General features: G+C 68.3%; 1 protein-coding gene across 2 annotated transcripts in view; it reads left to right on the top strand.

The window, feature by feature from the left end:
- The first annotated feature begins 739 nt into the window (after window positions 1–739).
- The window catches only part of KIF3C (kinesin family member 3C), a 32,582-nt gene continuing 9,752 nt past the window's right edge, over window positions 740–23,569 (top strand). For both annotated transcript variants that reach the window (XM_075923196.2, XM_075923197.2), the window contains exons 1-5: window positions 740–2,386; window positions 15,014–15,115; window positions 17,132–17,254; window positions 18,192–18,310; window positions 22,471–22,587. In XM_075923196.2, the coding sequence (XP_075779311.2) occupies window positions 1,010–2,386; window positions 15,014–15,115; window positions 17,132–17,254; window positions 18,192–18,310; window positions 22,471–22,587 (1,838 nt within the window). In that variant the 5' untranslated portion in view covers window positions 740–1,009. The remainder of the gene's footprint in view (window positions 2,387–15,013; window positions 15,116–17,131; window positions 17,255–18,191; window positions 18,311–22,470; window positions 22,588–23,569) is intronic.

Consider the following 23,569-nt stretch of genomic DNA (forward strand, 5'->3'; position numbering starts at 1 on the left):
GAGAGCCCAGGAGCACCGGCCGGGGGCTGCCAAGCCACCGCCCTGGAGGTGCTGAGAGTGGCAAGGCCTTGGCACAGCCCATGGGGGAGCGAAGGGCTGGAGTGTGCGAGGTCCCTGCTCCTCCCCCCGTGCCCCTGGAGCGGGGTCCTTGCCCCTCCCCCCATACCCTGGAGCGGGGTCCGTGCCCCTGGAGCGGGGTCCTTGCCCCCTGCCCCTCCCCCCATGCCCCTGGAGCGGGGTCCGTGCCCCTGGAGCGGGGTCCTTGCCCCCTGCCCCTCCCCCCATACCCTGGAGCGGGGTCCTTGCCCCTCCCCCCATGCCCCTGGAGCGGGATCCTTGCCCCTCCCCCCATGCCCCTGGAGCGGGATCCTTGCCCCTCCCCCCATGCCCCTGGAGCGGGATCCTTGCCCCTCCCCCCATACCCTGGAGCGGGGTCCTTGCCCCTCCCCCCATGCCCCTGGAGCGGGATCCTTGCCCCTCCCCCCATGCCCCTGGAGCGGGATCCTTGCCCCTCCCCCCATACCCTGGAGCGGGGTCCTTGCCCCTCCCCCCATGCCCCTGGAGCGGGGTCCTTGCCCCTCCCCCCATACCCTGGAGCGGGTCCCTCGCGGCGGGGACACGCCAGCCCCTTGGGGACCCTCCCGAGCGCCGGGGCGGGGCGGGACAAAGCCGGACTACAGCTCCCGGCATGCCCGGGCGGGGGGGGCGGTCCGTGCCCCCCGCAACCCGCCCCGCCCGCCGCGCGCAGGGCGTTCCGAGCCGGCCGGGCGCGCAGCACCCAGCGCAGCGCAGCGCAGCGCACCGAGCGAGCGGGGCTGCGGGATGCGGGATGCGCCGGGCCGGGGGCGCTGCGCCTAGTCCCGTCCGCTCCTGACAAAGGGAGGGTGGAGCCGGCGGGCAGGGAAGCGCAGCAGCCGCCGCAGCGCAGCGCCCCGCCCGGCCCCCGCGCCCGCTCCTGCCCCGGCCCCCGCCCCGCGCCCGCTCCTGCCCCCGCCCCGCCCCGCCCGCCATGGCCGGCAGAGCCCGGCCCAGCGAGGCCCTCAAGGTCGTGGCTCGCTGCCGCCCCATGAGCCGGAAGGAGGCGGCGGCCGGCGCCGAGAGGGTCCTGGAGATGGACGTGAAGCTGGGCCAGGTGACCCTGCGCAACCCCCGGGCCGCCCCCGGCGAGCTGGCCAAGACCTTCACCTTCGACGCCGTGTACGACGCCAGCTCCAGGCAGGCCGACCTGTACGACGAGAGCGTCCGGCCCCTGATCGACTCCGTCCTGCAGGGCTTCAACGGCACCATCCTCGCCTACGGCCAGACGGGCACGGGCAAGACCTACACCATGCAGGGGGCCTGGGCCGACCCCGAGAAGCGCGGGGTCATCCCCAGCTCCTTCGAGCACGTCTTCACCCACATCTCGCGCTCCCACAACCAGCAGTACCTGGTGCGGGCCTCCTACCTGGAGATCTACCAGGAGGAGATCCGGGACCTCCTGGCGAAGGACCAGAGCAAGAAGCTGGAGCTGAAGGAGAACCCGGAGACGGGCGTCTACATCAAAGACCTCTCCTCCTTCGTGACCAAGAGCGTCAAGGAGATCGAGCACGTCATGAACCTGGGCAGCCAGGCCCGGGCGGTGGGCAGCACCAACATGAACGAGCACAGCTCGCGCTCCCACGCCATCTTCGCCATCACGGTGGAGTGCAGCCAGGCCGGCCCGGACGGGGAGGACCACATCCGCGTGGGCAAGCTCAACCTGGTGGACTTGGCAGGCAGCGAGCGCCAGAGCAAAATGGGGGGGCCCGGGGAGCGGCCCAAGGAGGCCTCCAAGATTAACCTCTCCCTCTCGGCGCTGGGCAACGTCATCTCGGCGCTGGTGGACGGCAAGAGCACCCACGTGCCCTACAGAGACTCCAAGCTGACCCGGCTCCTGCAGGACTCCCTGGGCGGCAACGCCAAGACCCTCATGGTGGCCACCCTGGGCCCCGCCTCGCACAGCTACGAGGAGAGCCTGTCCACGCTGCGCTTCGCCAGCCGGGCCAAGAACATCCGCAACAAGCCCCGGGTCAACGAGGACCCCAAGGACACGCTGCTGCGGGAGTTCCAGGAGGAGATCGCCCGGCTCAAGGCCCAGCTGGAGCGCCGGGGCATGCTGGGCAGGAAGCGCAGGCGGAGCAGCCGCAGGAAGAAGGTGGCGGTGGGGGAGGCCGCCCCGGAGGCGGGCGGGGACGAGGACACGGAGGACGGGCTGGAGAAGTACTTGCAGGAGCAGGAGGAGCGGCTGGAGGAGGAGAAGGCGGCAATCCAGGGGGACCACAGCCTGGTGTGCGAGGAGAAGCAGAAGATGATTGAGGAGTTGAGGAGGGAGCAAGAGGCCACCGAGCTGCTGGCCACAAAGTACAAGGTGAGTGTCGGTGTGCTGGGGGCTGCTTCCCTGGGCGGGCCGGGCGCTGGAGCCTGGGGGCCGGGCCGGGCGCTGGAGCCTGGGGGCCGGGCCGGGTGCTGGAGCCTGGGGGCCGGGCCTGTTTCCCTGGGCGGGCCGGGCGCTGGAGCCTGGGATCCAGGCTGGGCGCTGGAGCCTGGAGGCCGGGCGCAGGGCCTTTTTCCCTGGGCGGGCCGGGCCGGGCGCTGGAGCCTGGGGTCCAGGCTGGGCGCTGGAGCCTGGAGGCCGGGCGCAGGGCCTTTTTCCCTGGGCGGGCCGGGCCGGGCGCTGGAGCCTGGGGTCCAGGCTGGGCGCTGGAGCCTGGGGGCCAGGCGCGGGGCCTGTTTCCCTGGGCGGGCCGGGCCGGGCGCTGGAGCCTGGGGGCCGGGCCGGGCGCTGGAGCCTGGGGGCCGGGCCGGGTGGTGCACCTGCAGCGTTGGGCTTGTTTACGTGCTGCGCTGCCGTGGGTCCCTGGACAGCGCCCTGCTGTTGGCTGCCTGGCGTGGCCCCACTCACTGGGGCGGGCTGGGGGCGCAGGGTGGGCTGAGTTCGTCAGGGCCGTCAGGCGTCCTGGCCCCGCTCCCTCCTGCCGACGTGCTGGCAGCGCCGGGGCCGGGGATGCTGCAGACGCCCCGGGAGGGGAGCTCCCAGCTGGGCACGGAGCTAGTGGGAGCCCCAGGCCCTCTGCCTCCCTATTGTCTCCCGCTGGGAGGTGCCGCCAGGCGCTGCCGCTCGGCTCTGGGGCCCGGTGTCCCTGCTGCAGCCTGGGGAGCCCAGGGGTCCCCGTGTCCTCCTGCCCCCCCAGCTCACAACGGTCCTGGGGGGAGGCGGCTCGTGTTACGCAGCCCTGGCCGGAGACTCACACCGACTGCCCCGCGGGGGCAGAGACCAGGCAGCTTGTGGCTCCGTGGTAGGGACCGTGGATCTGGGGCGTGGCACATGGCACAGCCCCCCCCCCCCAGCATGCTGCACTGTGCAGAGTGGGGGGGGCATGTGGCCTGCAGCACAGTCCCCTCCCCCCCCAGCATGCTGCACTGTGCAGAGTGGGGGGGGCATGTGGCCTGCAGCACAGTCCCCTCCCCCCCCAGCATGCTGCGCTGTGCAGAGTGGGGGGGCATGTGGCTTGCAGCACAGTCCCCTCCCCCCCCCAGCATGCTGCACTGTGCAGAGTGGGGGGGCATGTGGCTTGCAGCACAGTCCCCTCCCCCCCAGCATGCTGCGCTGTGCAGAGTGGGGGGGCATGTGGCTTGCAGCACAGTCCCCTCCCCCCCCAGCATGCTGCACTGTGCAGAGTGGGGGGGCATGTGGCTTGCAGCACAGTCCCCTCCCCCCCCAGCATGCTGCACTGTGCAGAGTGGGGGGGGCATGTGGCCTGCAGCACAGTCCCCCCCCCCCCCAGCATGCTGCACTGTGCAGAGTGGGGGGGGCATGTGGCTTGCAGCACAGTCCCCTCCCCCCCCAGCATGCTGCACTGTGCAGAGTGGGGGGGGCATGTGGCCTGCAGCACAGTCCCCTCCCCCCCCAGCATGCTGCACTGTGCAGAGTGGGGGGGCATGTGGCTTGCAGCACAGTCCCCCCCCCCAGCATGCTGCACTGTGCAGAGTGGGGGGGCATGTGGCTTGCAGCACAGTTCCCCCCCCCCAGCATGCTGCGCTGTGCAGAGTGGGGGGGGGCATGTGGCTTGCAGCACAGTCCCTTCCCCCCCCAGCATGCTGCGCTGTGCAGAGTGGGGGGGCATGTGGCTTGCAGCACAGTCCCCTCCCCCCAGCATGCTGCGCTGTGCAGAGTGGGGGGGGGGCATGTGGCTTGCAGCACAGTCCCCCCCCCCAGCATGCTGCACTGTGCAGAGTGGGGGGGGCACATGGCTGGCAGCCCAGGCCCCCCCCATGCTGCACTTGCAGGGTGCTGGGGAGCGCTGTGTGGCCCCCGGGGGAAGGGCACTGGAGGGGACCCCTGGTCTGCGCTTTCCAAGCCTAGTACAACTTGCCTCTCCCAGGCGGAGTGTCATGGCTGCCAACTGGGGAAACTGAGGCACAGAGCGAGGCTGGCACTCCCCCAGGCCACACACTGGCGCCTGACGGAGGCCGGGCTCCCGCCCCTTCACTGATGTCCACGGAACCGCCCGCTTTCCCCGGTGGGGCGTGGGACCCGTCCCCCACGCCCTCCCCAGAGCCAGCTGCTGCGGTTCCAGTGCAGCGCGACCTCTGCCCGGGCCCCGTGCGTGTCCCACGGCAAAGCGTCCTCGCTGGCCGGGGGGAGACCTGCGGGCTGGCCCCCCGGCTGCTCTGGGGGCCACAGGGACTGGCTGTGGCTGGGCGCCGCCGCCCTGCCGGGGGCCCAGGGGTGCCAGAGGGGCTGTGAGCTCTGGGGGCTGCTTTCGGACCGGGTGTGTTTGCATCCCTAAGGCCACAGCCACCGGGCTCGGGGCTGGGGGGGCAGTCAGCTGAGAAACGTTCCCTTCAGCCCGTCCCCAAAACCGGCAGGGCCTGGCGGAGCGCCAGGGCTGGGTGTGGCCCATGGGAGTTGGGAGCCCGGGCTGGGTGTGGCGCCAGGGCGGGGGGTGGCCCATGGGAGTTGGGAGCCCGGGCTGGGTGTGGCGGCAGGGCGGGGGGTGGCCCATGGGAGTTGGGAGCCCGGGCTGGGTGTGGCGGCAGGGCTGGGTGTGGCCCATGGGAGTTGGGAGCCCGGGCTGGGTGTGGCGGCAGGGCGGGGGGTGGCCCATGGGAGTTGGGAGCCCGGGCTGGGTGTGGCGGCAGGGCTGGGTGTGGCCCATGGGAGTTGGGAGCCCGGGCTGGGTGTGACGCCAGGGCTGGGTGTGGCCCATGGGAGTTGGGAGCCCGGGCTGGGTGTGGCGGCAGGGCGGGGGGTGGTCCATGGGAGTTGGGAGCCCGGGCTGGGTGTGGCCCATGGGAGTTGGGAGCCCGGGCTGGGTGTGGCGGCAGGGCGGGGGGTGGCCCATGGGAGTTGGGAGCCCGGGCTGGCTGTGGCGGCAGGGCTGGGTGTGGCCCATGGGAGTTGGGAGCCCGGGCTGGGTGTGGCGGCAGGGCTGGGTGTGGCCCATGGGAGTTGGGAGCCCGGGCTGGCTGTGGCGGCAGGGCTGGGTGTGGCCCATGGGAGTTGGGAGCCCGGGCTGGGTGTGGCGCCAGGGCTGGGTGTGGCCCATGGGAGTTGGGAGCCCGGGCTGGCTGTGGCAGCAGGGCTGGGTGTGGCCCATGGGAGTTGGGAGCCCGGGCTGGCTGTGGCGGCAGGGCTGGGTGTGGCCCATGGGAGTTGGGAGCCCGGGCTGGCTGTGGCGGCAGGGCTGGGTGTGGCCCATGGGAGTTGGGAGCCCGGGCTGGCTGTGGCGGCAGGGCTGGGTGTGGCCCATGGGAGTTGGGAGCCCGGGCTGGCTGTGGCGGCAGGGCTGGGTGTGGCCCATGGGAGTTGGGAGCCCGGGCTGGCTGTGGCGGCAGGGCGGGGTGTGGCCCATGGGAGTTGGGAGCCCGGGCTGGGTGTGGCGGCAGGGCGGGGTGTGGCCCATGGGAGTTGGGAGCCCGGGCTGGCTGTGGCGGCAGGGCGGGGTGTGGCCCATGGGAGTTGGGAGCCCGGGCTGGGTGTGGCGCCAGGGCTGGGTGTGGCCCATGGGAGTTGGGAGCCCGGGCTGGGTGTGGCGGCAGGGCTGGGTGTGGCCCATGGGAGTTGGGAGCCCGGGCTGGGTGTGGCGGCAGGGCTGGGTGTGGCCCATGGGAGTTGGGAGCCCGGGCTGGGTGTGGCGGCAGGGCTGGGTGTGGCGGCAGGGCGGCGTGTGGCCCATGGGAGTTGGGAGCCCGGGCCGGGTGTGGCTGCAGGGTGGGGGGTGGCCCATGGGAGTTGGGAGCCCGGGCTGGGTGTGGCTGCAGGGTGGGGGGTGGCCCATGGGAGTTGGGAGCCCGGGCTGGGTGTGGCTGCAGGGCTGGGTGTGGCCCATGGGAGTTGGGAGCCCGGGCTGGGTGTGGCGGCAGGGCTGGGTGTGGCGGCAGGGCGGCGTGTGGCCCATGGGAGTTGGGAGCCCGGGCCGGGTGTGGCTGCAGGGTGGGGGGTGGCCCATGGGAGTTGGGAGCCCGGGCTGGGTGTGGCGGCAGGGCGGGGGGTGGCCCATGGGAGTTGGGAGCCCGGGCTGGGTGTGGCGGCAGGGCTGGGTGTGGCGGCAGGGCGGCGTGTGGCCCATGGGAGTTGGGAGCCCGGGCTGGGTGTGGCGGCAGGGCTGGGTGTGGCCCATGGGAGTTGGGAGCCCGGGCTGGGTGTGGCGGCAGGGCGGGGGGTGGCCCATGGGAGTTGGGAGCCCGGGCTGGGTGTGGCGGCAGGGCTGGGTGTGGCCCATGGGAGTTGGGAGCCCGGGCTGGGTGTGGCGGCAGGGCTGGGTGTGGCCCATGGGAGTTGGGAGCCCGGGCTGGGTGTGGCGGCAGGGCTGGGTGTGGCCCATGGGAGTTGGGAGCCCGGGCTGGGTGTGGCGGCAGGGCTGGGTGTGGCCCATGGGAGTTGGGAGCCCGGGCTGGGTGTGGCGGCAGGCTAGCCCGGCCCCAAGGGGCCCATGTGCCGTGTCGGGCAGAGATGCAGCGGGGTGGGGGGGTGGGTGCTGCACTCGGGGCTTAGACAGCTCCCGGCCCCCTCCTGCCAGGACCTCGGCCTACGCCGCGGCCCTGTTCCCTCGCTCCCAGACTGCAGCCCCGCAGGGCCCGGGGGCTGCCAGTGCGGCACGAGGGAGCAAGAGACCCCTGTATCTTACTCCTGCTGCGTGCCACGCTGGCTGGAGAGCCCGCCCTGCACTGGGAGCCCTTCCCCAGGGGCCCGGCACCGGGGAGAGCCCGGCACTGGGGAGAGCCCGGCACTGGGGAGAGCCCTGCCCTGGGGGGCCCTTTCCCCAGGGGCCCGGCACTGGGGAGAGCCCGGCACTGGGGAGAGCCCTGCCCGGGGGGCCCTTTCCCCCAGGGGCCCGGCACTGGGGAGAGCCCTGCCCTGGGGGGCCCTTTCCCCAGGGGCCCGGCACTGGGGAGAGCCCTGCCCGGGGGGGCCCTTTCCCCCAGGGGCCCGGCACTGGGGAGAGCCCGGCACTGGGGAGAGCCCTGCCCGGGGGGGCCCTTTCCCCCAGGGGTCCGGCACTGGGGAGAGCCCTGCCCGGGGGGGCCCTTTCCCCCAGGGGCCCGGCACTGGGGAGAGCCCGGCACTGGGGAGAGCCCGGCACTGGGGAGAGCCCTGCCCGGGGGGGCCCTTTCCCCCAGGGGCCCGGCACTGGGGAGAGCCCTGCCCGGGGGGCCCTTCCCCCAGGGGCCCGGCACTGGGGAGAGCCCTGCCCGGGGGGGCCCTTTCCCCCAGGGGCCCGGCACTGGGGAGAGCCCTGCCCGGGGGGCCCTTCCCCCAGGGGCCCGGCACTGGGGAGAGCCCTGCCCGGGGGGCCCTTTCCCCCAGTGGCCCGGCACTGGGGGCCCCGCTGACGCGGGCGGCGGGGTCCCCGGCGGGGGCTCTTGTGCGTTAAGACCACGCAGAAGGGAGCCCCGGGCCAGCGGGGGACTCGTACTGACCCAGGCTCCCATTTGAAATGCCCGGTGGTGCCCGGGATCAGTCGGGGCGTCCCCAGCCAGCCGCGGGCTCCACGCACGGCTGACCCTGAGCGGCGCCGGCTCGGCACCCCACTTCCCCCTTTGCTCCCCTCTCTCATAGAGGCAGCGGGGGAGGGGCGGGGAATCGACAGTCGACTGACAATCCGATAAGCATTTGCTCATCGCACAGTCGACTCGTCCTCCCCACCCCCGCTCCCCTGTGCAGCCGCTGTGGGGTGGGGGCCCTGGGCCGGGCTGGGCAGAGGACGAAGGAGACGGGGCACCGGTGGGAGCAGAGTTGGTACGAGACAGGGCCCCTCTGGGCACGTTCCCTGCCCCGGTTGCCCTCGCGCTGCCCTGTGCCGGTGGCCCCGGTGGAAGGCTGCGGGTCTGCGCCCGTTGTGCCAGGCTCCGCGGACGGGTGAACCAGACTGCGGGACAGGGACTCGGGTTCTGTTCCCCCCGGGCTCCGTGTGGCACTCGGCCGCTCTCCCGCTGCTCGGTGCCTTGGTTTCCCCATCAGCAAATGGGCCTGCCCGCTCACCAGTGCAGGGTTGGGGGGTCGGCTCCCTGGCGTTGCGGGGGCAGAGCAAAGGGCCCCTGTTCCCTGCCCGCCGGGCGCCCCGTGCCAGCCTGCCGGGCAGCTGCTCTGTGTCCGGAGCGCTCGCGGGCTCAGCAGCTGCGCGGAAGCAGGGGAGAAAATAGCCCTGGCTCTGCGCCATCGCCAGGGACTGGCACAACGGAGCATTGTCTGCGGCGTCTCCTCTCACGGCTGCCTGGACCCCTGCCCGTTCCCTGCCCACGCACCTGGGGCCCGGCGCCCGCCCTGGGAATGGCACAAAGCACCCGAGCGCCCGCCCTGGGAATGGCACGAGGCACCCGGGGGCCCGGCCCCCGCCCTGGGAATGGCACGAGGCACCCGGGGGCCCGGCACCCGCCCTGGGAATGGCACGAGGCACCCGGGGGCCCGGCGCCCGCCCTGGGAATGGCACGAGGCACCCGGGGGCCCGGCGCCCGCCCTGGGAATGGCACGAGGCACCCGGGGGCCCGGCGCCCGCCCTGGGAATGGCACGAGGCACCCGGGGGCCCGCCCTGGGAATGGCACGAGGCACCCGGGGGCCCGCCCTGGGAATGGCACGAGGCACCCGGGGGCCCGGCGCCCGCCCTGGGAATGGCACGAGGCACCCGGGGGCCCAGCCTGGGCCCGGTTGAGGTTGCGTTTGGTGCTCGGACCAGTGAGGACGGATCCATGAAGGGAGCGTGACAAGTGTCTGCTGCTGCGTCCCCCCGGCTGCGGGGTGTGTGAGGCCGGCTGCCTCGCTGCGGACGTGCCCTGGCCTAGCCGCCTGGGGAGACCACGACTGTTCCCAGCCAGCCGGACGGGCAGGCGGGGGCCTGGGCCTGGGAGTTGGGGAGGTCTCGGCTGGGCCAGGGGAGCGAGGAGGTGGTGAACCCCCCCCCCCCCCCCCCCCCCCCCCCCGAGAGGACTAAGGCTCTGCCCTGGCGCCTGTGCTAACACCGGCCCTGTGCTGCGCGGTGTCGCTGGGACCCAATAAACCTTCTCTGCTGGCCGCCCGAGAGTCCCTCTGGCTGTGGACGGGGGTGCAGGGTCGGGGTCCCCAACACGTCGTCAGTGGTGGCAGCGGTGGGATGGGCTGCACCCATGGGTGGATCATCCGGCAGAGTGGCGGGGCGCAGTGGAAGGAAGGGGGCTTGCGAGAGCCGGGCGCTGGAGGCCTGGAAGCGGTTCCAGGAAGCAGAGGGGCAGGCGGCTTAACCTGAGTGTGGCCGCCGAGAAGCAGTGCCCCCCAGGATGGGCAGCGGCGCTCGAGGAGCCTGGCTCGCTGAGGGGTTCTCCCTGGGAGTCGTGGGGCGCGGCAGCATCGGCCGGTGAGTCTGCCCTGGGGAACGGCGGGGAGAGGCCTACGCCCGACTCAAGGCAGACGTGGGGCGGTGCAAGGAGAGGGGCCTGGCCGTGCCCAGCTGATTGCTCGGCTGGAAGAGAGTGACCCGTCCAGGGAACTGGATCCTGTCCTGGCCAGGAGCAATCAGACCCCCCCGGGAGTGTTTCAGGCTCTGAGACAGGAGACAGGTTGGAGTCTGCCAGACAGACGCGGTGCCCACCGGCTGGCAGTCTGCCAGGCAGACGCGGTGCCCACCGGCTGGCAGTCTGCCAGACAGACGCGGTGCCCACCGGCTGGCAGTCTGCCAGACAGACGCGGTGCCCACCGGCTGGCAGTCTGCCAGACAGACGCGGTGCCCACCGGCTGGCAGTCTGCCAGACAGACGCGGTGCCCACCGGCTGGCAGTCTGCCAGACAGACGCGGTGCCCACCGGCTGGCAGTCTGCCAGACAGACGCGGTGCCCACCGGCTGGCAGTCTGCCAGACAGACGCGGTGCCCACCGGCTGGCAGTCTGCCAGGCAGACGCGGTGCCCACCGGCTGGCAGTCTGCCAGGCAGACGCGGTGCCCACCGGCTGGCAGTCTGCCAGGCAGACGCGGTGCCCACCGGCTGGCAGTCTGCCAGGCAGACGCGGTGCCCACCGGCTGGCAGTCTGCCAGGCAGACGCGGTGCCCACCGGCTGGCAGTCTGCCAGGCAGACGCGGTGCCCGCCGGCTAGCAGTCTGCCAGGCAGACGCGGTGCCCGCCGGCTAGCAGTCTGCCAGGCAGACGCGGTGCCCGCCGGCTGGCAGTCTGCCAGGCAGACGCGGTGCCCGCCGGCTAGCAGTCTGCCAGGCAGACGCGGTGCCCGCCAGCTAGCAGTCTGCCAGCCGCAGTTTGTCCTGGCTGGGTTCTCCCTTGGAGCTGCGACGGCTGGAGATCGAGCTGCGGCTAAAGGAATTGGAGGCACAAGAGGAGGAGCGCGAGGACTGTGGGGAGCAGCCGCAGCGTGGGCTGTGGCAGAGCGGAGCAGCCGAGGGGCTCCGGCGGCAGTGGCTGGGGAGGGGCCCCGGGGGCTGGGACTGCAGGTCGCTTTGAGAGGTTCGTGCTGTCCCAGCGTAAGGACGTGGGGACATGGACGAGTTTTAGCTCCTCTGAGCGAGCCTGCGATCTGCGCCGGCAGCTCCCCCCCTTGCTGCATCAGGAGGCCGCAGGGTGCTCAGCCAGCTGGAGAGTCTGCAGCCGGGGCACTGGAGGGGTCAAACAGGCCCTGCTGCACAAGTTTGGGCTGACACCCGAGACGTCCAGGAAGACGTTCCGGGGGCGCTGGAGGGGCCGGGGGAGACCTGGCCTCCTGCCTGGTGCAGTACGGCCGGGGGGGGCTCGGGGCAGGGGCAGACCGCGGAGGAGCTGGGGCGGTTCTATGAAGTGAGGCTGTGGCTGAAGGACAGGAAGCCGGAGGACCCCGGCGCGGGGAAGCCGCCTGCTGAGTTCACAGGGTCCGACCGGCCGGCTCTCGACTGTGCCACCGGGGGAAGCACCTACGGGGCGAGCCCAGGAAGGGGGGCCAGCGATCCCCAGCCGGGACCCGGCCGGAGCAGCTGGCCCGAGGGGACCCACTGGGCCTGACCTGCCATCGCTGTGGGCAAAGGGGCCCCAAACCGGCTCGGTGCCCCAAAGGCCTGGACAGGCCCCACGACCCGAGACTTTCCGGGGTTCACTGGCTGGGGCTGGGGGAGGAACAGGCTGCCCCAGGGGAGGGGGCTGGCAGGCTGCCCTCAGCTCCCAGGGGAGGCCACTCAGCCCAGCTGCTCGGGGAGACCGGGCGCTGCAGGGCGGGTGTCTCCGTGTACCGGGTGGGGCAGGGCGGCCCCGGCGGAGCCTGGTGGCCCTGCAGGTGGGTGGCAGGGAGGTGACGGGTTTCTGGGCCCCGGGGGCGGAGGGGCATAGACGGGGCCCCGTTCCAGGCGCCCGTAGCCCGGGTGCATCTGAAATGGGGGGCTGAGGGCCCCAAGGAAGTGGGGGTCCCCGGCACTTGCCCATGGAGGAGCTGATGGGGGGCAACCTAGAGGAGTGGCCAGATGGACCCCACAGGGCCCTGCTCACAACCCAGAGCCAGTGAGGGGCCCTCAGCCCAGCCCATGGGGAGGGCTCCCTGCAGGGGCCGCGGGGCCCCACGCCGGCAGACGAGGCCCCCGGGGGCCGGGCTCAGCAGGGCTGGGATCCAGGGTCCCCCGGCGGAATTCCAGGCGGATCCCTCCGTGCAGAGGCTGAGGGTCCGGACTGGCCTGGGCGCAGCTCAGCCCTGGGGGGAGCTGGCCAGCCGAGGTTCCTGTGGGAGTGGGGGTTCCTGTCTGGGAATGGCTCCCCCCGGGTCCCCAAAAGCATCGCCCCAGGGTGCTGCATCTGGCCCATGACGTCCCATTGGCGGGGCACCGGGGGATCCGGCGCACGCGGCTGAGGCTGCTTCAGGCCTTTGCCTGGCCGGGGATACGGCCGGGGCGCGGGAAGCCTGAGACGGGAGGCGCCGGCCCAGCGTAGAGGAGCCTTTCCGGAGGCAGCGATAGAGACACTGGGGCCCTGAGCAGGGCGACCCGCACGGGGAAGAAAGACGCCCTGGTGGCCGTGGGTCTGGCTACTCGCCCCCCCGGTGCCGTGGCCCTGCCCCCTAGCGAGGCAGGGGGGTTCCCCCAGGACCAGGGACCCTGCTTCGTGTCGGCCCCGCCCCGGTGCCTGTGGGAGAAGCGGGCCCGGCTCACCCGCGGGACGGCCCAAGCCAAGGGCAGCGCCAGTGACCCTGCTCAGTTCGGTCCGGAGGGGGAGACGGGACGCGGGGGGGGGGGGTTCTGCTGCTGCGTCCCCCCGGCTGCGGGGTGTGTGAGGCCGGCTGCCTCGCTGCGGACGTGCCCTGGCCTAGCCGCCTGGGGAGACCCGACTGTTCCCGGGCAGGCGGGGGCTGGGCCAGGGGAGCGAGGAGGGGGGTGAACCCCCCCCGAGAGGACTACGGCTCTGCCCTGGCGCCTGCGCTGACACCGGCCCTGCGCTGCGCGGTGTCGCTGGGGCCCAGCAAACCTCCCCTCGACTGGCCGCCCGAGAGTCCCTTGGGGTCCGGGGTCCCCGCCACGCCACAGGGAGCCCCAGGAACCGGAGCGGGCTGGGGCTGCCCTTCGGAGGCGCCGTGATTCCGTTCCTGGCCCCGGCACAGAGGGATCGCCCGGGCAGGCGTGGACCACTCCCCCGGCGCCCCTCACCCCGCTCCAGGCCTGGGACCTGCGGCAGGGACGCGGGTGGGGAGGGTTCCCTCTGAAAGCTCCTTCCTCGTGCCCCTGCGTGAAGACTCCTGCAGCGCAGCCTGGGGGGGGGGGTAGTCCCATGTGGCATGGGGGGGCTGCCAGTGAGGGTGGGCAGGGTGGGAGGGAGCTGCCGGCGGGACGGGGGTGGAAGGGCAGCCCCCTGTGGCATGCCGATGGGGGGGCTGCTGGCGGGGGCAGGAAGGCGTTCGGTGATCGCACAGCGAGGAGCCAGGCGGGTCCCTGCTAACAGGAGTGAAACCAGCCCCAGCCATGGACCCTCCCCCCACCCTCGCACGCGCACGCTGGCCTCACCCTGCCTAGCCCTGGGCGCTACCCACTAGGCCTTCCTGTCCCTTCTGTCACAAACCCAGCGACCTGACGGAGCACCTGCCCTGGGCTGGCTGCCCGGTGGCTCCGGCCCTGCGCAGACCCCCAGGAAGGCTGGTGGGGGGAGGGCCCTGCTGGAGGAGAGGGGGCAGAGGCGGGGGACGAGAGCTGCCCCTGTGGCTGTCACTGCTGGGTGGGGCTGGGCTGTGTGGGTCTGGTGAGGGGCGGAGCTGTCCCTGCAGCCACTGTGGCCTGTTCCTGGGGGGCTCCCTTCCAGGGCTGGCAAAAGGGGTGCAGGGCGTCACCCTCTGGGGCCACTGGTCCCGTCCAGCCCCACGGCAGGGACCTGGAAGGCCCAGGGTAGGGGGAAAGGGGGCGCAGGGCCTCGCCCTCTGGGGCCGCTGGTCTCCATGGCGGGGCCTTGCAGGCCCAGGGCAGGGCCTGGGCGGGGGAGCTGCTGGCTCGCGGGCAGCGGGGCAGAGAGAGACAGGCCTGAGGCACTGGGGTTCCTGCCCCGGACCCCAGCCGCTCGGGCCGCGGCAGAGCGAGGCGAAGGCTCCCATGGCGAGCGGCACCGAGTGTCGAGCTGGATCTAGCCGGCTGGCGCCGAGTTCCCTGCACGGGGGCCAGTGGAAAGGGTTCCCTGGGGCTTTCGCCAGCCCCTCGCTCAAATGCAGCCACTTCTGGGGCGGAGCGCGGGCGCCCTGACAGCCACAGGGAGCCGCCAGCTGGCGGGGTGGGAGAGGCGCTTGGGCACGTGCAGGGGCCCGGCAGCGGGGTTTGCAGGGCCGCCCATCGCCCGCCGTCATTTCCTTCGCTGAGCCTCCCCCCAAGCGCTGCCGGGCTCCCCCAGGTGCCTCGCTGCAGCTGGAGCCCGTGCGGGCGGGCGCCCCCGGGACCCACGTGGCTGAGGGGTCCTGCCCCCCCGTGCGCCGAGCTCGCTGCACTTGCTGCTGGCCACGCCCCCCGTGAGCGCCCCGCCCGGCTGCCTGGTAGCGCTGAACCCGGCACCTCTCCGGAGCCTTGTGCAGCGGCTCGTGCGCCACACGGCTCGGGCCCGACCGCGTCCCCAGGCTGGGGCCCAGCCCTGCCTCCCCGCAGACAGGCCGGGGCTGCTGCCCCTGCCAGGCGGCTCAGCGAGGAACTCGTGGGGCGCAGCAGCAGCCGGAAGCTGCTGAGATGCTGGGGAGAGGCCGTCGGGTTCCCCGAGCGCTGCCTCGCCCAGGACACGAAAAGCCCGACAACCGGCTGGTTCCCTGTGCCAGCCCTGCCCTGTCTCCTGCCCTGCCCCCGTCCAGGCTGGCTCCCGGCCGCCCAGCACCCCTGCCTGTGCGCTCTAGCGCCACGGCCAGGCCCTCGCGCCCCCGGGGAGCTCAGCCACCCTCCCTCGGCCCAACCCAGCCCCCCGCGGCCAGCCCAGCGCTCAGGCTGCCTTCTCCTCTGCCAAGACCCCCGGCCCCCTCCGCTTCCCACTCCACCGGGCGGGCGCCCCTGTACCCTCTTCCTGCATGTGCACGCGGGCGAATGGTCTGACCCTTCCCCGCCTCCCCAGGCCATGGAGAGCAAGCTGCTGATCGGAGGGAGGAACATCATGGACCACACGAACGAGCAACAGAAGACGCTGGAGCTGAAAAGGCAGGAGATAGCCGAGCAGGTAAAGACGCTGCCTTGGAGGGGGGCTGGCGCTGCTCCGCGGGTCCCACAGCCTGCTGCTGGCACCGTTCCTGGCATCGGGCTGCCCCTTGGTTCTGCCAGAATCCGGCTGGCTCTGTCCGAGACCCAGGGGGTCGGGTAAAGGGACAAACTCTGGAGCCAGCGTCCCTTAGAGCTTCATGGGGGGAGGCCAAGGGAGCAAACGCTTCCATCGCTTCTCACGCCTCCCAGGAGCACCCTCGGTGGTTGATTTAGTGGGTCTTCACTAGACTGGCTAAATCAACCTCCTGGAGCTGGAGCTGTGGTACCTCAGTGGCCTCGGCCGTGCATGTCGCAGGAATGTGCATGAAGCTTCGTGGTCCTGGGTGAACGTTGCAGAGCCCGTGACCCGGGTAACCGAGCAATAGCGTTAGGCGTCTTGCTCCTGCACACACGGCGTTGCCAGTTCCCCATGGACGGCGCCCAGATCTCACAGTGATGGGCACCCAGCAGAATGTCCCTGGCAAGGCAGAATTCCCTGCAAACCAGATTGCACGTCGCTGTGTTTCTACTGGGCCCCTGCAGGCGGCATCGCGGGTCCCACGGCATTGCCGAGGCAGGGTGGGAGGGCAGAAGCCGTCCTCTGCCTGCGCCTTCCTGTCCCTGGCTCGCCGCAGCAGGGCACCAGGAGACAGCGTGGCAGAGAACAGGACGCGGGTTGCGTTGTGACCCACCCCGGCAGCCCTGGGCTCTGGGCCAGGCAGCGAAGGCCGCTGGGGCTCGGGCTGGCTGACCCGTGGGCATCACCCTGGAGAGGGGCTCTGTGACAGACCGGGCCGGGTCTGGGCACAGCTGAGGGCGTCCGCTCAGGGCGAATTGCTCAAATGCGGGGCTCCTTACAGCCCCCAGGCTGGAGACCTCTCCAAACAGGCCACACACCAGTCCCACAGAGCGCTTCAGCCACCTGCCTGAAGCCTCACGAGCAAAACCCTCCGACACCCCAGCAATATCTGTGCCCCAGATGGCCCCGGGCCTCATACACCGGTGGGGGGGTCCTAGCACCCAATCCCACCTACCCCGAACAAGTTCTGTCCGGTCCCAAGAAACCAGCCACAGATCCCTGGTCAATTTACCCTCTGGACCTTACCCACAAATCACGCTGGGCCAATCCTTTAGAATCTATATCTAAAGGTTTATTATCACAAGCAAGAAAAGTATGAGAGTGATGTTGCTAAAGGATAGTACGTTACATGCACCGAATCTCCCAGTTCTCGATGCAGGCTCTAGCAGAGATGTTACAGCTGCTGGTTTAAAAGTCCTTGTTGCACATCCTAGCATCAGGATGGGTTCACAGGTCTTCCTGGCTCTTCGATCCCTGCACTGCTGCCTCTGGGATGAAGTGCTGAGCTGAAGACCAAGATGGAGTCAGCCACATGGCCTCTTTATCCCTCCTTCCTGGCCTCTCCTTGGCCGCAGCCGGTCACCTGGCCCTCAGCCTCTCTTTGCTGCAGCTCTTAGGCCTCCGCCCTCCTGCTTTAGGTGTGTCCTTGGCCCATTGAGTGCCATTGTCCCACAGGGCCTCACTAATTAGCATGTCCATAGGCCGGGCTCTGCCCAATGCTCAACCACATGCAGGGAAATATCCAGTATCCACACAGATTACAGATTCCTAACTCCACACACAGACATTATACAACCACATGACTAGCGCACACAGGATCAGCAGACAGTGAGCTTCTATTCAACACCCCACATGGCCCCCTTCTATACCATTCTTGGGGCCAACACCCCCACCTATGGGTGCATCAGTGATCTGGCTGCTCCCCTCAAGATCCAGTAACGTGACAGGCTCCCAACACGTCACCAGAGCCAGCGACTTCCAGCCCCCGCGTCCAGCCAGCCCTCGAGCCACTCCTGGCCAGTGGTAATTTGCATAGAGCTACCCAGCATGCTCTGGGCTGGTGGGATGCTCCCGGGGCGGGCGGCTGGCCCTGCTGTGATTGGCCTGCCGGGCGGGTTGGGTCTTTCCCGGCTGCAGAAGCGCCGGGAGCGGGAGATGCAGCAGGAGATGCTGCTGCGGGACGAGGAGACCATGGAGCTGCGGGAGACCTTCACGTCCCTGCAGCAGGAAGTGGAGATCAAGACCAAGAAGCTGAAGAAGGTGAGAGGCTGCGGGGGCCAGGCCCGGTGCAGTGATTGGGGGGCTACCTTGCCCCAGCAGGATCGAGGGTCGTCAGGACCTTCATAAGGGACCCCCGACACCCCGGCCCTGCCCCACCTCCCCCCAAGGCCTGCCACTCACTCAGCCAAGGCCCCGCCCCTTTGCCTCCCTAGACCCAATCCCTGCCCCACCTCCCCCCAAGGCACCCCATCCTACCACTCACACAAGGCCACGCCCCTTTGCCACCCCTCCCCCCGGCCCTGCCCCCATTGCTCGCTGCCCTTCTCTGCCCATCGTGCTGGATGGCCACGAGGCGAAGGCCCTGGCTGAGCGGGCGGGCCGGGTTCCTGATCTGCGCGTGGCCTCGCCCAGGCAACTGGACTAGGCCTGGTTTTGGGGTTGCCAGGGCCTCTGCAGCCAAACACCAGGCCCCTGGGGACCCCACATGGCATCAGGGCACGAAGCCGAGAGCCAGACTTTTGGGTCAGGCCCTGGCGGCGTCCCAGCAGCGGGGCCCTGAGCCCGTGGTGCTTGGGGGTCAGACGTTCCCGGTGCCTGCCTAGAGTCACATCTCCCCTCAGCGCGCCAGGCAGCTCCGCCTGGGGGGCAGGGATGCCCATGGGGGCCTGGCGGCACCACGGGCCCCCAGATCGAGGTAGCGCTAGAGCCCGGCGGTCTCCATCAGCGCCACTCCAGTGCTACCCGCTGAGCTCTGCCCCCAGGCCACCGCAAGACTCGCCTTGGTAAGAGCGGCATGGCCCGCGGCACTTCGCCGCCGGCAGGGCACCCGCGAGCGCTCCGTGGGGCTCAGCGCTGCACCTGGGAGACCCCCTTTTCCGGGCCCCACGGCTCCTTTCACCCGGGACGAGGCCTCGGGCCACACCTCAGCCGCCATGGCCTGGGCCGACTCTAACAGGCTCTTTGCCGGCATCCCCAGCTGTACGCCAAGCTGCAGGCTGTGAAGGCCGAGATCCAGGACCAGCATGACGAGTACATCCGGGTGCGGCAGGACCTGGAGGAAGCCCAAAACGAACAGACACGGGAACTTAAACTCAAGTGAGTCCTGCTCCCCTTCGTGGGATGTGCGCGAGACAGGCCCTGCGGCCACCGTACCGTTCGGGCAGAAGGACGCAGGAGGGGCAATGTTTACGGGGATCGTGAAGCATGGAGCATGGCACTTAGCAGCTAGTAAAAGACCCGGATCTGAATCTGCAGGGCTGGGTCACGTCTCCAAGAGTATGAAAATAATTGGCCAAGGAGCGTTCTGAGCCTGACTGGGCTGCTCCTTTCCCCAAACCTTGAACCCTGGGAGGTTCCGGAGGGTGGGAAAACCGAACGTGGTGCTAATATTTGAGGAGAGTAAATGGGTTAAGCAAGGTAGACGCAGGGCTGCAGGCCTGATGTTAGTCCTGGGGAGACAGAGAGAGGCGGCTGTGGGTCTCGCCCCGTACAAAATGGAGGGGGGTGGCGTAATTAATGCCACTCGGAACGTTTTCTGGAAAGTACTGTAGGGCTCACCAAACGCACCTACTCTTCCGTTACGATGAGGTCCCACGTTCGCTCGCTAAAGGTGACCGTGGGGATACAATAGCCTGAAACGGTAAGGCATTTGACTTAGTCCCCGGCAATTTTCTGATTTTCCAAGATAGCATCATACATAATCAGAGGAGCCCTGCACAATGGATTAGAAACTGACTAACTGAAGGGTTGCAAAGTGTAATTGTACATGAGGAACCCTCCTCCCAGGGGCTGTTTGTAATGGGGGATCTGTTCGAGGCCCAAAGCTAGTCAATATCTTTATCGGCACTGCTGGGAAACACATCGAATCACTCGTGGCAAAATCTCTAGATGCCACAAACGTTGGTGGAGCACTAATTAGTCATGTGGACAGCTCAGGTACACGGACCACTGGTTCACAGACAGTCAGTCGGGATGCCATGGCTGGCATTAGACATCGGGGGGCCTGGGACTGGGGCCAAAGCCCGAGCTGCACCCCCTAACGGAACCCCTGCCCAGGGCTGAGCTTCAGCTCCCCCGACAGTGCCCCTTCCAGGGCTCATGCAGTAATTGTTGCTGGCAGAAGGGGGTTGCAGTGCAATGACGTTTGAGAGCCCTGCTCTAGTTCGACCTGGATCTCTTGGTAATATAGGCTCATTTGAACAGCTGACATTTTAGTACCACCAAATGCAGGGCCATGCACCTGGGAGCAAGGTGTGTGTCACCCTTATGGGGGCTGTGTCCTAGAACGTGCCACATTGGAAACTACGCCAGTGTCCTGCGGGTAGCTAGGGACAGGATCTGCCTGTGCAATGTTGTAGCTACTGGTCCCAGGCAGTCCCGGGCTGTGTGAACCAGGCGATATGGAGTGGAAGCACTGCCTTCAGACACTGGCCAGCGCCGCTGTCCGGACTCCAGTGTGCAGCGGCAGTCAAAAAAGCAAACAGAATGTTAGGAATCAGTAAAAAAGGGATGGAGAATAAGACCGAGAATATCTTATTACCTCTGTATAAAACCACGGTGCTTCCACATCTGGAACACTGCGCACAGATGTGGTCACCTTATCTCAAAAAAGATCTCTTGGCATTGGAAAAGGTTCAAAGAAGGGTAACAAAACTGATGAGGGGTTTGGAATGGGTCCCACATGAAGAGAGATTGAAAAGACGGGGACTTTTTGGCTTAGAAAAGAGGAGACTGAGGGGGGATATGCTAGAGGTCTGTAAATTTATGACTGGTGTGGAAACAGTGAATAAAGAAAAGTTATTTACTTATTCCCACAATAATAAGTGGGAATAAGTAAATAATGATGGGGGCTAATTTAGCTACAACTAATCAGTAAAGAGATCTTGGAGCCATCGTGAATAGTTCTCTGAAGATGTCCCACAGTGAGCAGCCGCGGTCAAAAAAGCAAACAGGATGTTAGGAATCATTAAAAAAGGGATAGAAAAGAAGACCCAGAATATCTTACTGCCCCTGTATAAAACTATGGTACGCCCACATCTTGAATACTGTGTACAGATGTGGTCTCCTCACCTCAAAAAAGATATTTTGGCCTTGGAAAGGGTTCAGAAAAGGGCAACTAAAATGATGAGGGGTTTGGAACGGGTCCCATATGAGGAGAGGTTAAAGCGACTGGGACTTTTCAGTTTAGAAAAGAGGAGACTGAGGGGGGATATGATAGAGGTCTATAAAATCATGAGTGGTGTGGAGAGGGTGAATAAAGAAAAGTTATTTATTAGTTCCCTAAATAGAAGAACTAGAGGACACCAAATGAAATTAATGGGGAGCAGGTTTAAAACTAATAAAAGAAAGTTCTTCTTCACACAGCGTGTAGTCAACCTGTGGAACTCCTTGCCAGAGGAGGCTGTGAAGGCTAGGACTATAATAGAGTTTAAAGAGAAGCTGGATAAATTCATGGAGGTTAGGTCCATCAATGGCTCTGAGCCAGGCTGGGCAGGGAATGGGACCCCTGGCCTCTGTCTGTCAGAGAGCGGAGATGGATGGCAGGGGAGGCATCGCTAGATCATTGCCTGTTTGGTTCACCCTCTCTGGGGCACCTGCTATTGGCCGCTGTCGGCAGACAGGACACCGGGCTGGATGGACCTTTGCTCTGACACAGTACGGCCGTTCTTGTGTCCTTATGCTCCGTCTGCTCCGTCTGCCTGACTGCCTGTCTGCCTGACTGCTCCGTCTGTCCGTCTGCCTGACTGCCTGTCTGCCTGACTGCTCCGTCTGTCTGTCTGCCTGACTGCTCCGTCTGTCTGTCTGCCTGACTGCCTGACTGCTCTGTCTGTCTGTCTGCCTGACTGCTCCGTCTGCTCTGTCTGTCTGTCTGCCTGACTGCTCCGTCTGCTCCGTCTGTCTGTGTGCCTGTCTGCTCCGTCTGTCTGTCTGCCTGACTGCTCCGTCTGCTCCGTCTGTCTGTCTGCCTGACTGCTCCGTCTGCTCCGTCTGTCTGTCTGCCTGACTGCCTGACTGCTCCGTCTGCTCCGTCTGTCTGTCTGCCTGACTGCTCCGTCTGCTCCGTCTGCCTGACTGCTCCGTCTGCTCCGTCTGCCTGACTGCTCCGTCTGCTCCGTCTGTCTGTCTGCCTGACTGCCTGACTGCTCCGTCTGCTCCGTCTGTCTGTCTGCCTGACTGCTCCGTCTGCTCCGTCTGTCTGTCTGCCTGACTGCTCCGTCTGCTCTGTCTGTCTGTCTGCCTGACTGCTCCGTCTGCTCTGTCTGTCTGTCTGCCTGACTGCTCCGTCTGCTCCTTCTGTCTGTGTGCCTGTCTGCTCCGTCTGTCTGTCTGCCTGACTGCTCCGTCTGCTCCGTCTGTCTGTCTGCCTGACTGCCTGACTGCTCCGTCTGCTCCGTCTGTCTGTCTGCCTGACTGCTCCGTCTGCTCCATCTGTCTGTCTGCCTGACTGCCTGACTGCTCCGTCTGCTCCGTCTGTCTGTCTGCCTGACTGCTCCGTCTGCTCCGTCTGTCTGTCTGCCTGACTGCCTGACTGCTCCGTCTGCTCCGTCTGTCTTTCTGCCTGACTGCTCCGTCTGCTCTGTCTGTCTGTGTGCCTGTCTGCCTGACTGCTCTGTCTGTCTGTCTGCCTGACTGCTCCGTCTGCTCCGTCTGTCTGCCTGACTGCCTGACTGCTCCGTCTGCTCCGTCTGTCTGTCTGCCTGACTGCTCCGTCTGCTCCGTCTGTCTGTCTGCCTGACTGCTCCGTCTGCTCCGTCTGTCTGCCTGACTGCTCCGTCTGCTCCGTCTGCTCCGTCTGCCTGACTGCTCCGTCTGCTCCGTCTGTCTGTCTGCCCGTCTGCTCCGTCTGTCTGTCTGCCTGACTGCCTGACTGCTCCGTCTGTCTGTCTGCCTGACTGCTCCGTCTGCTCCGTCTGTCTGTCTGCCTGACTGCTCCGTCTGTCTGTCTGCCTGACTGCTCTGTCTGCTCTGTCTGCGTGACTGCTCTGTCTGTCTGTCTGCCTGACTGCTCTGTCTGTCTGTCTGCCTGACTGCTCTCTCTGCCTGCTCTGCTGCCTGACTGTCTGCTCTGTCTGTCTGTTTGCTCTCGCCTCCCTTTCTCTGTGCGTCTGCCCCTCCTCCCCCATCTCTGGCTCCTCTTTCCCTGCTCCCTCTGTTTGTTCCCCTTCTTCCCCTTCTTCCTTCCTGCCCCCATCGCCCCCTTTGCCCGGCCACTGCCTCGTGCTCCCTCACTCCTGCTCGCCCTGGCTCTCCTGCAGATACTTGATCATCGAGAACTTCATCCCTCCGGAGGAGAAGAACAAGATCATGAACCGCCTGTACTACGACTGTGAGGAGGACCAGTGGAAGTTCCAGCCGCTTGTGCCTGCCGGGGGGTAAGGTGGCCGTTTGGGAAGGGGGCAGCGCCCCCTAGTGGCTGCAGGGAGTGGTTTCCGAGCGGAGAGCATTAGCAGTCTGGGATGCAGGAGCGGGCGGAGGCTGTTGCTGTCTCATGGCGCAGAGACCCCCTTCCCACCACGGCCCCGTGGCGCTGCCCAGCTCCCGAACCCCCCGGGGCTGGGCTCAGAGGGGCTCTGGTGAACAGGCAGGGCCACGGCGTGGGGGCGAGGAGTCCCTGAGGGGCCTGCCCGGCCGCGGCCCCAGCACAGCCTGTCCTGGTGCTCAGGGCGCCCGCGTCGGCACAGCCAGAGCCCGGCCCCAGGAGGCAAACAGCCGCCACGACGGTCTGAGCAGGCTGCACCGGGCGGGTGCACCAGGGCGCCCGCAAGCCCTGGGGGGCAGGGAATCCAGGCCAGCTGCCCCGTCTGCTCCGGCCCCGAGCTGCTGCTGGTTTGGGGATCCCTGTTTGAGTGCCAGGCCCAGGCTGCAGGCCCCGCGCTCCTGGCCAGGCTGGGGGCACAGGGAGCAGGCGACGCGCCCGGCTGGGTCAGACCAGGCCCCCCGCCGCGGCCCGGGAACGCTTCCGGGCAAGCGCGCAGGAGAGAGCGAACTTGGAGCCTCTGCCCTTGTCCGCCCCCAGCCTCCGGCCCCTGCCTGGACCCACATCCCAGGGTCGCCCCAGCCCCGGGGGCCGGGCGCACGGCAGCGCTCTCCCGAGTAACCCGGCACGGCCACGCAGCCAGCTGCGGGCCTGGGGCCGAGGGGAGCTGGAGGGCTGCTTCTGCCGCTCCCCCAGGAGGGAGGGCAGTGTGGGGAAGAGCCGGCTTCCCTTGGGCAAGAGGGGCGGGGCGGGGCAGGGGCAGGAGGGATGGAGCAGGGCGGGGCTGGGGCAGCACAGGATGGAGCAGGGCAGGGCTGGGGCAGGAGGGATGGAGCAGGGCAGGGCTGGGGCAGCACAGGATGGAGCAGGGCGGGGCT

Source organism: Pelodiscus sinensis, chromosome 3 (genome assembly GCF_052426305.1).
Source record: "Pelodiscus sinensis isolate ZL-2025 chromosome 3, ASM5242630v1, whole genome shotgun sequence".
In the NCBI taxonomy this organism is placed as follows: Eukaryota; Metazoa; Chordata; order Testudines; family Trionychidae; genus Pelodiscus; species Pelodiscus sinensis.